The 16,484-nt window shown below is 40.1% G+C and overlaps 2 protein-coding genes across 4 annotated transcripts in view; one reads left to right on the top strand and one right to left on the bottom strand.

Moving 5' to 3' along the window:
• The window catches only part of LOC108607618, a 26,165-nt gene extending 19,641 nt beyond the window's left edge, over nt 1-6,524 (bottom strand). The window contains exons 1-2 of one of the 3 annotated variants that reach the window (XM_017998533.2): nt 6,429-6,524; nt 5,128-5,216 (exon numbers count right to left, since the gene is read on the bottom strand). In XM_017998533.2, the coding sequence (XP_017854022.1) occupies nt 5,128-5,197 (70 nt within the window). In that variant the 5' untranslated portion in view covers nt 5,198-5,216; nt 6,429-6,524. The remainder of the gene's footprint in view (nt 1-5,127; nt 5,217-6,428) is intronic. The other 2 variants (XM_017998534.2, XM_033294914.1) reach the window with 2 other exon arrangements.
• On the top strand, nt 2,139-16,484 carry LOC108607620 (histone-lysine N-methyltransferase, H3 lysine-79 specific). The gene is made up of 7 exons (XM_033294958.1): nt 2,139-2,235; nt 8,086-8,328; nt 12,345-12,607; nt 12,675-12,806; nt 12,869-13,149; nt 14,467-15,960; nt 16,021-16,484. Exons 3-7 carry the CDS (start codon nt 12,470-12,472, stop codon nt 16,325-16,327), a joined length of 2,352 nt encoding a protein of 783 aa, XP_033150849.1. The 5' UTR covers nt 2,139-2,235; nt 8,086-8,328; nt 12,345-12,469; the 3' UTR covers nt 16,328-16,484.

Genomic DNA, 16,484 nt, shown 5'->3' with positions numbered 1-16,484 from the left:
GAGAGTGCTTAACTATAAAAATAACAAATGGGTAGTCATATTTATTTTACACGCTGCTAACGACCGAAGGCCAATGAAATTTATTAGACATCAATTCGAGTTAGTGGCAATAATTCTCGATAAACATACAGCTGACATCAGCTGGCTATAATTCAATAATGCAGCACTTTTTTGTTTAGGATTATTTCTCAACATAGTTTGCAATTATTGTAGCCAGCCCACACTAACATTAGTCAATGTCAACAGCTAACCACGCAGTGTCTGACTCGATGAGCTTATCGCTGGGCACATCAACAATTCTGGGAGGAGGCTGCATGGGTAACTATGTTGTTCAGTGTCAGCGTCAGCGTCAGGACATGAGACAGCAAACAATAAAAACACACGTTCAACAATAAAAATATTGTTGGCACTGTAATCAGCACAAATGCATCTGCCTAAGTGCAAAAAACAGGCGAACTCGAGAGCACAGACAGACCACAGTCACTGCTCCTGCTCCTGCTGCTGTTGGCTGCATGTTTTTCTTTGTCTGCTTCGCCTACCAATGATTAAGTGCTAAGTCCTACGCAAAAGTCGACAATGGCATGTCTTGTCTTGTCATATACATATATATATCTATATGTCATCCAACGCAATGCCAGAACCAAATGGATTTATTGCATTTTTCAAGTGAGCATGACATTATAATAAGAGTCTGTGAATTGTATTGGCAACTAAAATAAAATTAAGTGCGTAGCCAACAAGTTAAACTACTTTGCACTCACTACGCACAGTGTACACTGTACATACGTTTTGTAGGCGGTGTGAATAACCTCAGCGCTGAGCACAAGCCAAATAAAAATAAAATGTATATTTACGTTTTACCGTTATATGCCACTGTACCGCACTCCATACTGTGTGATTAAGCTGTTTATCACTTTTGATTGTAACAATCAGCAAACAGTTGAAATCAAATGCAAATGCTTTGCTTTACTTTGCTTTGCTATAGTTTTATATTTTGTTGATTTTCGCACTAAGCCGCTTACAATGAGGCTCGGCTCGGGTTGGCTCAGCGGATTCGCAGGTCAGTGGCTTTGGCTACATTACAATAAATAAATAAATAAGCAGCGACACCTAATGTCATCAAACTGTATATATTTTGAATTAAACCAGTTGGTAGGCGTGCTGTGTCGTCTTGTCTGGCCGCAGTCTCTTTCACGCTGTTTTCTTGTTATTTCTCTTTTTTATTGGTAATTTCAGTGGCATTGAAAATGCGTCGAGCAATTTCAGGTTCCCGCTATGCTTAACCAAATTGGCAGTGTTTATTGCAACAAGCCAAAGCTCGTCGAAAACATGATTTGACTGAAATCAACAAAATGCATGCGTATATGGCCATCATCATCATCAGCAGCAGCAACAACAACAGCAAACAAACCCAATGTTGAATTTAAGTATTGCGTACTATTGCCATTTGACATACTTACATTCTTATTAAAGCAAAATAAGTATTAGCCAATCATAAGCGGCAGTTATGATTTTCTAACTAACGACAACAGCAGTCGCTTTCTTATATAACCAACAAGCCGTCATTAATCGGCTGAAACGTGGACACTGTGCAGCCAAAGTGGCATCGTAAGTTTCTGCAGCTGGTAACTAGTGTATTGGTTAGTGAAAGTGAAAGGTTAGCACCAAAAGCAACAGTGCATAATACGCGTAAATATTTGATAAATTACACACACACACACACACATGCATATGCATATGCATATGCATATAGATATGACTAGCAGTAGCCAGTAGTAAAAGTTGCCCTTGACGGCCTTGGGGCAGTTTAAGAAGGCTAAAGCTATCTTCTAAATTGCTCCCTGTGCCAAAAGCTTGCAGTCAGGCCTTCGTTTCGTTATAAATTTTAGTACGTGCTTTTGTTTAATGTATTCTTTAAATGAACCGAAGTTCGTTGACAGTCCTTGAGCTTTGCTTTCCTTTCCTTTTACTGCCAAGCCAAGAACTGACAACTTATTTTCGTCTGAGTCGTTGCCTCATCAACTCGATGCGGCATGTGCATAATCCAGCGCTCTCACTCTTTGTATATATTGTATTATGTTATACATATTTATGTTCATCGTATAATATGTTTGAATATTTTCAGCAACGTTTCCACTTCCCATTGAGCGTGCGAACAACAGCGCGATGAACTATGGCGTCCCAACAAAAGCCGCACAGTCGGCGGAACTGTAACTGTTCACACCCTTTCCCCAGGTATGCAAAGCTTTGTATCATAATTAGCTCTAAGTGAAACCTATAACCTCTGTGTAACAGGTTCAAATTAACAGCAAGTTAAGCGAGTTAACATTATGGGCATATTTTCTAAAATTCATGCAGTGACATATAGAAAGTGAATTGTTTGGCTTTAATTACGTGCGTACGAATACGAATGGTAACAGTGACTGCATGTAAATTAAAAGTAATTGCCAAATGGTCCCCAATGTGTGCACATACTTATATCGATTTACATAATCAAGTCCATTCATAAATGAAAGTTGTGGCTGAAAAGAATGCCAGCTCCAGCTCCATTGCCTGTGTCCAATCAATTACAATGACGCGAATCACTTTAATATACAATATCTAGTAAAATATGCATTGCTCGCGCCTCGAGTACGTCCAGTTGTCCAGGTTTGTGTGTGTGGGGATAAGTATGTTAGGAGCAACGAGCCGTAAATGTGAAACACGCATAAAGTAATCATGAGCATTAAGAGTTTTACGCAATAGCCCCGCACTATGCATTAAACCAAAGCAAACCGAACCGATCCGAACTGAGCCGTTCGCCTCAAGACAACGACAACATACGCAGGCAGCAGGCAGCGAGTGAAAGAAAAGACCAATTTAGCGGCAGAGGTCGGGCAGAGACAGGTGTTGGAGTGTTAAGTGGAGCAATCGTGCCAGACAAGGCCACTTGAGGCTTGTAGTTTGTAGTAGTTGCTTTTTATATTGTTCATGATATAATGTATATAGACGTCAATTGTTGTGCTCAGTGCGGTTCAGTGCCCATTGTGTAGTCTATTTAATACTTTGGCCTTCTAATCGGTATGCAAATCTAAAAATAAATTCTTGGCCAGAAAACTCTTGGAGCAACTCACGTAGCGCACATTGTTTCAAGCTGCCCTCGATTGTTTCTAGCTTGTGTGCATTTTAATATGACTAGCTGACTGGCTGACTAGCTGGCTGGCTGCTTGCCTGCTGGCAGTTTGGCAAGTTCGTTGCCTCAGTCTTTTGTTTTGCACTGTGCAATGGAAAATAAAAACGAAAGTGCCCAAAGCCTATTTGCAATGTAAGCTCTATTGCAGCACACACACACACATGCAAGTGTCTGTGAGTGTGTGTGTGTGTGTGTGTGCAAACTAAAATTACAATAATTTAGGAGTAACGACTATGCAGGCGCACATAGTTTTCAACTAGTTGGTTATTTAATGACGCCCTTCCGCATGTGCCAACACTTTCGCACGCTGTGCACTAAAAAGAGTCTTAATACGTTTGTGTTTACAAATAACATGTTATTATTAACTAGTTAATTGCTCGAACATGTCGACATTGACATTTGGGCATCGGCGCTGCCGACCTTCAATTGATGCTCCAGAACTCCCAAGCGGCAATCTATGTTACCCAAGCGCCGTTTTTGCTTTCAAAACACAGTTTGCAACATAGCAAAGCGTCACGACTTTGTAACGTGCTGCGTTCGTTGCGGCACTTAAAATGATGTGCTACTCGCTTTTTAATTAAATTTCTCGGTCACATATTATAATGTAAGAGAAGCCAAAACAATGCTTGTTAGTTTCACTGCATGAGCTAAGGTACGTTAATTTGTTAACACACACACACACAGACGTACAGCAAAGCGTTTAATTTATGGCCAAAACGAAATGGAAAGCATTGTCACTACTAGCGGCCTGTTAAGTTTTATGGCTTTGCTTTGCTGCACGGCCAATGCCTTTTAAGCCGCTGCTTGAACTCTGCGACTCTTGCGCCAGAATAGTCCTGGGCTAACTGTACATTTCAAGTGTCTGCAAATGCAAATTGCAAATTGCAATGTTATGCTCTGGCCAGAAGAAACAAAAACAAACCGAAAAGTTGTTTTGCATGTGTCTACTTCACGTAATCATAACAAAAGCATGCACTACAACTATATATGTATATATGTGTCTATGTGTGTGTGTGTGTGTGCTATACCCCAGCAGTTTTTCAAAAAAATAACAAAAATGAAAGTGGAGCATGCAGCACGCCAGCGCACACAGTTCAATGTGGGCAAAGTGAATGGAAGGAAACTGTATTAAATTATGTGCACGTAATTTTTTGATAACCCCAACTAACGTCAGATTTTGGCTAGAAATGCTCTGCGTATTGATTAAATTAAGCTTTAGCTGCAGGGCGTTACTAATTGCAAAAACAAAAGACGTAACAACAACAATTACTTTTGTTGTTTTCACAAGCTGTTAATTGTTACAGTAACAATTAATAGAGTTGTATGCGTTAACTATTAACGGTTGTTATTAAAACAATTTATTTGGTTACACATTGCCATCAGGTCAATACGTTCATGCAACACTACTATTCAGCGTATATATGTATATTATATGCAATAAGCTGGCCGTCCGATTGGCTTACATAAGCCACGACTACGACTGCGACTGCTGCTGGCTTTTCACTGACAACGGCCGCAGTAAGCTGAAGCCTCAGCTGACCAATCGCTCGAGCTTGAGCTTGTTATGCTCGAAAGTTATTATGTTACACATTATTTGTATGAACTAATTTTTAGTTGTTAGGTAAAAGTCTTCAATACGTAATTTCGCAAGCCATTGTTATGATTATTAAATGACATTGCTATGTGCTGAACTGATTCTACAATATTGCGTATACGTAATAAAGCAGTGCTGGGTGTATCGCTTTGAATTGAGCAAATAGCAAAGTTTTCGGCGATTAGCATATTTTTCAAAGTTGGCAAACCTCTCATGCTCTGCTTAGACATAGACAAATAGCTATTTCTATTATAGCACCCTTGGCTATCGCACAGCGTCTGTCTAAACCTATGACATTGTATTATATAGTTATATTATGTTAATGGTGTGTTAGATTTTTCATAGAATCTTGCGCGCTCACCTGTTTCGAATAACAATAGGCATAATCCCAGCAGCCAGTATAAGCTTATTCGATATGATGAAAACTCCATGTTGCTGTTGTAACTGTAACTATAAATTTATTTGTTTTGTATGCTGTAGTTGCAGTTGTTGTCGCTGTTGCTGTTATTGTTATTATTGTTGTATTTTAGGTTAATTCACAGAATTTGAAATACCAAAATGCAGGCAGCCAACCCAAGCGGACGACGACGACGACGAAGTCGGCACAACGGCAACAGTAGCCAAAAACTTAGAAAAAAAAATCCAAAATACAGCCAAAATCCAAACCAGTCTCAACTGCAAACAAAAGCCAGCGGCATACATACAGACAAGCATACTACATATATTGTATGTAAGTAAGAAAACAATGTCGTAATCTTTCAATTTAGATTTGATTTTTTTTCTTAAGCTTTTGTGCTACAGTTTTTCTTGACTATGCAACTGCGACTGCACCTTAATTCAAGTTGGCTGCATGTACTATAACCAATACATGCAAATGTATACATTAATTTTATATATGTATGTATATGTTTGTATATAATTTTCTATGTTGGACTACAGTTGGCGTGACTGTTGCCCCTATTATTCTCACTTTCGTTAAATTTTGAGCCGAAAATCCGCACAACTAAAGCAACACACACACAGAGACGCACACACACAAGCACAAGTCGATAAATACACATAAATTATAGCACTTGGGGTTTTGTCTTGTGATTTAACAATTGTTGTTTTTGCATTTCAAGCGCTGCTGCAATGACCCAGCATATTAAAGCAGCGAAGTCTTTGAACGATAGATAGATAGACAGATAGATAGAAAGATGGATGGAGAAACACTGGCGATAAGCATATGCTACAGATTTTGATTTTCCACGCGCTTTTCTCCGAGGAGCCAGCGAAGCCAAACTGCGAACTGCGAATATAGCGATGTAAAGCGAACGTTGAGCGTTTTCGTTTAATTTAGTTTGTTTAACTTTTTTAACAAAAAACTTTCTTTTCAATGCAAAAGCCAGTCTGTCTGCATTTACTGCTATTTCTCACACAGCACACACTCGCGTTTTTTGAACTACAAATTGCAATAGCAATAGCAATAGCCAGAGCCAGAGTCAGCCTTGCCAGCATTAGCTTTCTATACACGGATTTGTTGAGTGCAACAGTCTCAAGGCTGCTATTTACACCTGCTGTGCGCACTTATTCATTAATTTTAATTATCATTCAATCGTTTGTCACATATATGCGAACAGGAGCTGCTGCAGAACCAAAACCAAATTTGTGGCAACTTCTTACCGTGCGCTCTAAACGACACACACGTCCTAATCCGAGCAACTAAACAACGCAACTGTGACTGTGGCTGGCTCAAGACTCAACTCAAGACAAGTGGTTCGAACGCAGCTCAGTCAGCTGCGCCACCAGCGACCAGACCCAGAGCCATGTGCCAAGAGCCAGTTTTGGTTGCCAAGCTTGGCTTAAGCTCTCTTGCTGGCTGTTAACTTACAGCAGCAGCACTGTTAACCGTATTTGTTGCTATTGCTGTTATTATTGGCAGCGAGGTCAGTTGCTGCTCAGGCAGTAACTCTTAAGCCATTGTTAATAAGAGCAAAATATATATATCACATTCATAAAGTTTTTTCCTTGTCATTAATTTGCCAAAGCTTCAAATGATTTTATGCCGTCAGCTATTTATTAAACTGGCCATTAATTATATTTGTGCAGCTCTTAAACTAAAATGTAGCATAGAAAGTAAAACTTTAGAATCAGCTGCAAGTGCTGGCTAAGAACAAAGAACTGGGTCGAAGCAGTCGAGCAAATCCGCTATGAAAATTAGCCAAGTAGCTTTGCAATTTGTGTGTGTGGGAGTATTTACGAGAATATTTGTTGTTTCCGCAGTGACTCAGCTGTTATAATATATGTAGATATAGATCTTGCTTAATTTGACATTTGTCTTGGCTACAAGTTTCAACTTTAATGTGCACTAATAAACAAATTATGATAATGTGCTTATTAAAACGTTAATTGCATAACGCGCTCAAGTGTCGCTCCAAATTCATTGTTACTTATAAAATGTTCCAAAATTAAGCGTCCATGTAATGCGCCAAGCTTTAAACCTTTTTATATTTTTGGAAAACTCAAACTTTGAAATTAGTTGCGTATATGTGTTCAGCTTGCAATTGGCTTTGAAACGCGGCTTCCCCCCCTTTTTAGATCCGCCCTCTTCCATTTGTCTTTGTTTGATAGCCCAACCGCGCCCCAAAAATGTGGCTCCCTTCACTTCCAGCTCCAAAATGAGTAGCGTTAATATTAAGACATGCTCATAATAATCATGACGGCGTGCAAAACTATTATTTTTTATTTCTCTCGCTTTGACAACTCTTACAAAGTTTCATTGAAATAGGAATGCATAATATAGCAATCAGAGTAAGACTTGAGCTGATTTAACACTACGGGCATTACAATGAGAAGCAATTTGGCTGCAAAATCAATTTACAGCGCATATGATGTGGCTTTATACCAAAAGTATGTTGATACAAGCATGTTGCAGATTAAACCGTTAAATATCTACAACTTCAACCTTGATAGTTTCCACTAGGGCTGCGCTATGCGCAGATTAAAACCAAAACAAAAACAAGCCAAAGTCGCATATACTAAACACACATACGCATACTTACACACGGACACTGTACTTGTAATTTGAACGGCCTTCAGAGCAGCCGATTGTTGTACACATGTTAGCTTCGCCCAAGTTACTAATACGCTGGCCATATGTAATGGATAGTTGGCCGAAATGCTGCCCTAGAATGGCCCTGAACACATTTTGCCAACTTACTTTCAATTGTAAATTGTTAATTGCGTATGCAAGCGCCTCATTATATATTTGAGCTACACACTCTCACTAGCTTGCAATTATTCAGTTTTATTTAGATATTTTTTTCTTTTCGTTTTTTAGGTGCAGCTAAACAATTTGAAATCAGAACGGCAAGCACTGCAACTACCACAACAACAATAACAATAACAATGTGAATGCAACGCCAAACAAAGACAGCAATAACCAAGTGGCTGACCTTCTGCCAAAGCATGGAGTGGCGTTGAACGGTTTCGCAATCTCCACCAACCACTCTCAGGGGCTGGGCGGCTTCTCATTCTCAGCGTAAATGTGAATGCGAGTGCGACTTGGCTGGGAGTCCAAAGAGTGAGTAGTTCGGTTGCTGTAATTGTTTTATGCATAAACAAGCAGGCGAACCTGCGCAACCACTTCATTTAAATTGTAGCAAATAGTAATTGTTACTAAACAGCTGGTCGGTCTCTAACTATCCACGCCTTGATCGTTTCGATTGGGCTAATGGTAATTCATTCTTATATCGCAATCAGTTCTTAATAATTTTTGAATCAAAGCTACAGTTGACCAAGTAACATTTAGGCCAGCCCTTTTGCCATAAAACGGCTACGAACCCGTTACAGCTTGAAACAGGATCCAGTTAACATAAAACAGTTGAAAATGCGGAAGTTATTGTTAAAAATGTAGCATATTGGCATTTCCTGGACTGGTTTTAGTTAATCTGATTGCACGCTCAGAATATGGCCATCATATAGTTATTCGATTCGTCCTTGCAATGAGGCAACCAACTGGCAAGACATTGGCAAATTGGTTAGCATTTTGACCATACACTTAAAGCTCCAACTAATGCAATTAGCAACACGCCCCAATTGTAAAGCTTACGGTCACAAATTAAATTCCCAAAGAATTCTTTTTTTTATTTATTTATTTTTTATTGGGCTTGTTTTTGTAGCACACACTACAACACAATACATTCAACACTTTATTGTTGGTTAACCTTGGCAACGTATGATTTATAAATTAGACTGTTACTTTTATATTTAATGCTTCCCTTTTTTGTGTGCGGCCACAAAAAGTAACAGCTTGGCCACAATGCAAAAGCAGCCCAATCAATTAAATTAACTTTCAATTAATGGTAGTTCCTGTTGATTTTTGTCTACTGGCTAAATAGATTCGTACAATTTAATAATTTTAATTTTTGCTAATTGGCATGTAATTAATATTGAGAATATATAAAGTGGGCAAGCTATGGCAAATTGGTCTTAATATATACCGAATTAAGCATAAGTAGAAATAGTATAAATATAACTGTCAGAGGTATGCAAAGAAATTATTTGTATTTCGCTGTCTGCCGTGTAAAATAAATAAAACGGATCATTGCCTGTTTTTAGGCATGCAACAAAATATGCTGAGATTTGCAAAACCCGTTAGGCACTTATAAATGCTATGGAGTGCAAATATCTATAACAGCAATGATCTAACCTTACAAAAGACTAACGACATTAAACAAAATATATTGTTTTTATTATTATTAAATTGTTTAATACATAATGCTGCAGAAAAGCATGCAGTAGTTTTTTTTATTTGACTTGCTTAGGACTTAGATTATCTACTATCGAGGTTTGTTTTATGTACATACAATGTGTAAAAAATTAACTCATTACAGATGAACTCATAAAAATTAAAAAAGGCTATTCCAAAAATTTGTGCAGAAGTATGCAATAAAAATTCTTTGTAGAGCGACTACGCCCTGCACTAAGATCCTTGAAATATTTTAATAAGCCCTTTTAGCTGCACATTGCTTTAGATGTAATGCCCCTTAAGGCTTAAACTTGCATCCTATACATATGTCTTCGTTCTGAAAATAATTTGTTATAGCAATAGGCTTCAATTCTTATGTGCATACATATGCAGTACATAATTATATACATATGTACAGGTTCATATGTATGATCCCTTTAATTTATTGCATACTTTTAAAACAAAAACGACTATTTGTCTATACAAATTTAGTAACTGAAGCTTTAATTATTTTAATAATCGCTGTTTCCATAACACATTTTATTATCAGTTAAAATCGTTATTGTACATGCATACATATGTATGTACATCGATTAACGAAACCATTCATATGTATGTACATATGCAAATACTTGCTGGCCTTAATTCATATGTTCATACATTCCCATGCATAAATACTTACAAAATTGTATAATGCAAGTGTTTTTATACACACATAAATATGCGCAATGTACATATAATACGATTAACTTAGTGATGTCACAGCCTGCATTCGTGTACATACAAACTTACATAAATATACATAAGATTATTATACATATGTTTGAATATGTATGTACAAGCAATACAATTTAGATGAGTCTTGATAGAATGGATGTACAACATATACATATGTATGAATGTAGTAGTAGTACATCCACATAAAAGTATCAAAATAAGTTTTCAAAACGATAATAAAACAAGTGACAAAAGGAATGCTACAAAAAAAAAGAAAAAACGACCAACATTGATGGCGTGTACATTTTGTACGTTTGTATTGGTGAGAAACGAAAGCACAACGAAGAAAAAGCAAATAAAGATCACGCACCAATACACATACACACACTCATCCGACCAGCAAACTTATACAGACGTGAGCTGCTAACGAATGGCATATGCAAGAGAAAAGCAAAAAATAAAAAATACAACTGTGTGCGTAAGCCAAAATGAATGTGAATACATGTATGCTTGTATAAAAATAAATATGTGTGCTTGTGTGTATGTGTATTTGAAAATAAAATAGCTAAAAAACCCTGACACAAAGCTACAAAAGTATAGAAAAAAATGCACTCAATGTGGGGAAGCAAATGTAGTAGGCAAAGCGAAAACTTACACATATTGTCTCATACATACGCATCACACGCACACACACAAACATAAATATGTATGCATGTGACAATATACAACATCAATTTAGTACAGCGGAAAACTGGCTGTACGCCATCACAATGTCTAACACAGACATTGTCTCACACAAGTTTAAAAAAAAGCAAAATACACGAATACTGCATTGGTATGCGTGCGCGAGCGTGTGCTTGTGATGGTGTGCGTGCGAGCTCACATTAAATAAAAACAACTGTCGGTCACGCACACACATAAATAAACGCTCTTCGCGTCCCTTTAGTACGCTCGTCAGCAATATCAGCTTGTATGGGCTGGGCGCAGGTGCTGAAGACTTTACTTAGCGATATACATACATGTATTAAATATATTCAATTAAAATATATAACTGATCGTCATGGAATAAGTTAATATATTAATCTATATAAATATGGATGCATTTAGTAAAAATTTTGAAATCTTTATAACCAACTTTTTAAATTAGTTTGACCCTTATATGCTTATAACTTACACGCCAATTATATGTTATTGGTACTGTATCAAAAAATTTGAAAATAAACTTCTTATAAGGTCAACTATAAACAGTTAGTCATCATATTAGATGCTGTTTGGTATAGCACAGTATCAGGCATAGCTGACGATTCGCCAGTGTTTTCATATATTTTTCAGTAGTGCCGCGTACTGCAGGGATGTTCACACAATCAACGTGGATTGCAGTGGAAGAGAGTAAAGTAGTCGCATAGTATATGTATGTGTTCTTTTCGGTTTTCTTTCAGTTTTCATTCGTTCGTCGCAACGCAAGTGTGGTGAAATCGCGTTTGTTGAATTTATGTAAAAAAACACAATATAAAAACTAGTTACATATAAACAAACGTATTTAGTGCTTGGAGAATTGCTTTGAAGAATTGTAAATATCGTATATTCAACAATACACATTTAAAAAACAAAACTATACCAGCTTACATCTACAAATGCATAGTTAGTGAACTCACTCACACACATAAGCGTAAACCCGAAATACACTTGCATGTGTGAGAGAGTCCGCAACGGGAAGAAGCAGAAAACGAAACTCTCTCTAGCTCGCAGCGATCGTTGTTGTTTTGTATGCTGCTCTCACGCGCTCGCAAACTTTCACGAAAATGTAATTGAACAACAAAAATAAAAATAATAATAAAAAATACATGCGTATATATATACATATGTATGCATGTGTGTGTGTGTGCAATGCACATGAAGGCTAGCTAGTGTGGGCCATGTTAGCAGTGCAAACTAATGACAACTGACAACGAAGCGTGTGTGAAGAGTGCAACGAAATGAGTTTGGCAAACTAGCAAAGTTTTTGTTAAAAGCAAAAAAGAAACTGCAGTTAAAAATAAACACGCAGCAATTGTAGGCGGTTTCCCGTTCCCTATTAAATTAAATTCGATTTTATGAATGGACAATTACAATTTTATATTATTCTCTGTCAGAACATTCAGTTATGAACGGATCCAACTGCTAGTACAGCTAACCGTGTGTGTCTGCATCAACAAGTTACTGCGGCATACATACACATACACCTACATTAAATTCAATACATACGCACCTTCGTAGGATGGATGCACAATTTGAACATTTGTGCCGCATTTGCGCGGCCAATACAAAAAATAAAAACACTTCTGTGGCGGAGAGTGTGTTCATCTTGAAGACTGCAGGCCTAAGGGATAAAATAGCCAAGCATCTATTCCTGACCGTAAGTGCTCCAATGATAGCAAAAACTCATGTCAATGTATGCTAAGTTAATAATGTTTTTATTCTAGGTCGCCGAAGATGATCCTCTGCCAAAGGTGCTTTGCAAATCCTGCTACCGACAGGTGGAGGCCACCGCTTCGCTCTCCAATATTGCGAAGCATACTCAACGTGTGTTTCGCGACTTTTTGCTAAGCACAATGGTACTGTAAATGTTAATAATTTTTAGTACTTTATTAATTGACATCTCTTTACATTTGGGCAGCCGAAACTTGGACCAGTGCCTCAAGTGCCTTCAACACAAAACCAAGATACCAGTGCCAGTGCCAGTGTCAGTATCAGCAGCAAGCACACCAACAGCAACAATAGCAACAGCAACAGCAATAACAACCGTTCTGATCACCGTAGAGAAAATCCAAGGATTGACACATTTCAGCCAATAATGCTGACCCGTCCGCCGGAGACAACCATCATACCGCTGCCGCCACGTAATGTGAATGTGAGCGAGAAGAAAAAGGAGGAGATCGTGATCACGTTAGCCACAGCTCGACCATAGAACCATTGCACACACGCTTGCACACACGACAGTTAAATTCACACGCGAACTCCAGTACTCTGTGAGTACTTGGCACACCGCTCGAGTTGCCATTTGCTCGGCTTGGCTTCGGCATCAGACTTCAACATAACTTAATTTTACTGGGTGCGCATTTACAGACACTGAGACTGACGGATGCGTATGCTACCGCAAGCTCTGCCCCGGAGCTCAACTAGTCCGCCTACTCTATGTTGCGGAAACTCTGCTCACGCTACTAGCCCTACGCTGCTCGCCCAGCTCTACACCACTATATAGATAGGCCGCATCTTGGACGTTCGAAGATGCTGACTGCACCGTCCGATTTTGGCGCTTCGGCTTGTATATCTATTCAATCTCAGCATTTCTCTCGAATTTCATAGGCGACAGCTGAGCCCTGGCAATTATGAGAAGAACCTCATATCGGACAGAGCGGGTGTTGTCGTGTATAGCTATCTCATACTTCGCAATCAGAGCTATGTAAATGAACATGGAGAACAGCCATTATCAAGGCAACCGCAGTCCGGCATAAGAGCTACTCAAGGCTCTCTATATCTAATTCAATCAACACGACGGATATATTTGTTCTAAGGGCAACAGTTACATGCCCATTACAGGCCCGGCTCGCTGCGTCCACTTCAGTCCATCAGCCACTCCGGCGTGCCAACAGTTGCCGGTAGGTCTTTTCAGTAATTGATGATAGTTGATACTGTCAGGTGGCAGATCGGAATCTTCGAAGGCCGAGTCCTCGGTAGCGTGACCCCTTTGTGTAAGACTTATCCTTGAAGCTCCCTAAGCCGTAAAAAGTTAAGTGAGTAAACGTGCTGCCACAGAAGCGTCGGTTTAACCTGAAGAATGCATTGAAGTATATAAGGTGCGACCTCTTGCGGGCACGGATCAGGCTCTGTCGGCTCTGAATCAGTCCCATCCACGGTCAGACCAGCTGATGATATCGTCTGTCGTCCCTTGGTAAGCAACAACCGTCTTGTTGCCACCATTCAAGCAATTTATGGCCGAAGGAGCAATCCGTAGAAGCAGGCACTGCCAGGCAATCTATCACTAGCAGGGCACCTTAAAAAGAAGACGAGGGAAGCCCGATCCAGCTGCTCGCCGTCGCGCAACTAATTGCTCTGAAAAAAGAATCGGCGTCGACAGCTGCCAAGGACCACAATAGCCTGCTTGCTGAGCGTGCCAGCTGTTGCCGCTCCATAGGTCGATAGCTAGATGCCCTGGCGCCGGAGATGGGCAAGCCTGCCCGGATGTCCATGTCCTCACTTGGCAACTGCTTATAGCGAGATCCGGCTTTGTGATCTGCTGAGGCTCATTACTCAGGCGCTCAAATGGCCTGTGACGTCCATAAACAGCGAAGAGCAAATGTCGCGTTTAAAGAACTCGAAATTCTCGGTTATTATGTCTGACAGCAACCTGTTGCAGGATAACGATTTGACCCAGATACTTGGCCCATATCTGACACCAATAATGGCTGCCGTGCAGCAACAGCAACAGAATCAGTCCACGCCCAATGCTGCTAAAGAAACTTCGCCTGCCAAGAGCCCAGCTCATGAAGCAACTGAGCTGCGGCTCATGGGCACAGACGTGAATCCGTGCACCATGCCGTATAAATTACCGCCAGAAACTTCAGTACAATTAGTGCCTTCAAGCCCCACAGAACAAACACCACAGCTGCCTGTTTCGCCCAGTAAATCAGAAAGTCGCTCGTCCAACGCGAAGCGTTCGCAGCGCAAGATGCGTGCTCGTGGAGATGCTGACACCTCGGCAGCAGCCAATACGTCGAGTGCAGCACGTGTTGCAAATGAATTACTTAACATTAATACAACGCTCGTCTCACAATTTGGCTCAAATCCTGCGGATGCCATAAATGAAGCTTTGATTTCCATCTTGAAGCAACGCGAGAAATTGCATAGTCAACCGACACGCAGGCGCCGCAGCTCGACTCCGGCTGACACAAACAGTGAGCTGAACTTGGAAGATATTGTGCTTGTCGAGACGCCAGCCTCACTGGAGACTGAAGCTGATGGCGATGGCAATGCCAATGTTGTCAGCTTTAAATTGCCAGCACAAATACTGCCGGAGCCAACTGTTGTAACACGTCCGATTATAAAGCGGCGCAAGACCAATGCTCAAACCTCAAATCAACAACAAAAAGATGCAACAGCTAAGACACATATAGAAACTACTAATACTACTACTACTACTCCTACTGCCAAGACTGAACCAGCAAGAGCTTCAACAGCCCCGGTAGAGCGCAGCCTCTCAATGGAAACTAGCGTAAACGAGTCTGCAGTTGAGATAGAGCCACAAGCTCCTACCAGCACAATGCCAGAATCAACTACGCTAAAGAGTGCGGAGCAGCAACTAGAGGATGAAGATGAAGCAACTGAAGAAGTCGCCGCCAACAACGGGGAAGACAATAGTTTGAATAAGCCAGCAGCTGACAGCAATCGCAAGGAAGATGTCAAGGCGGTGCTGGGCAAAAAACTTTTGGAAGCCATTGGCTTGCCGCAGTTGGCCAAGAATGTGCCAGTGGAAACCTCCCGTGACACACTGCGCAGTGCCTTAAAGCGCTCGCTGAAGCAGGCCCAAGAGCAACAGCAACACTTGAAGCGCTTGAAACAAGAGGAGCCCGTCAAGCAAATGGCAGACTCGACTACAAAGCCCGTGGCCGGTGAATCTGCGGAGGAGCACAAGAAAGCTATAGCCGAGCGCGAGCTTGAACTACTCAAGCGCAAATCAAAGAGCATGGAACTCAACAAGACATTGAAAGAGTAAGTGTTTAATTAAATTTTCATTTTATTGCCAATTAGTAATATAAATTTCTATTTCAGTGACAAATTGGAGCGCACCAATGATATTTCGTCGTCGTCACGCAATCGCCGCAGTCGCTATAAATCAAAAACAGACATCAATGATGATTCGGGTGCTGAGGACGGCAGAAAGGAGCGTTGGGATGAAGATGACGACTTGCCACTAAGAGCAGAAAGCAGATTGTCCGATCCTGGAACTAGCTCGAATCGTCCAACACGCACCAGCAAAACCATGTCCAAATACTACAAGAGTCCTGGCAACGAGAAAGGATTGCTCTCCCAAAAATCCCAGCATGCAATGGGCACCCGGTCCACGCGACAGCGTTAATCCTTTATTATGATTACGCCTGGACATATAAAATATGTGCAGGCATTGTTGAAATTTCTCAATCTACGTTAGTTCCATTTGTACACAGTAAGTGTATCTGCTTACCTTAACTCTAACCCTATGCCTTTTATAAGAATATGATACAAACATATATTAA

The sequence above is a fragment of the Drosophila busckii genome, chromosome 2L, assembly GCF_011750605.1.
Source record: "Drosophila busckii strain San Diego stock center, stock number 13000-0081.31 chromosome 2L, ASM1175060v1, whole genome shotgun sequence".
Classification (NCBI taxonomy): Eukaryota; Metazoa; Arthropoda; class Insecta; order Diptera; family Drosophilidae; genus Drosophila; species Drosophila busckii.
Note: the sequence above shows the minus strand (reverse complement) of the source record. Positions and strands in the feature narration are given on the sequence as shown.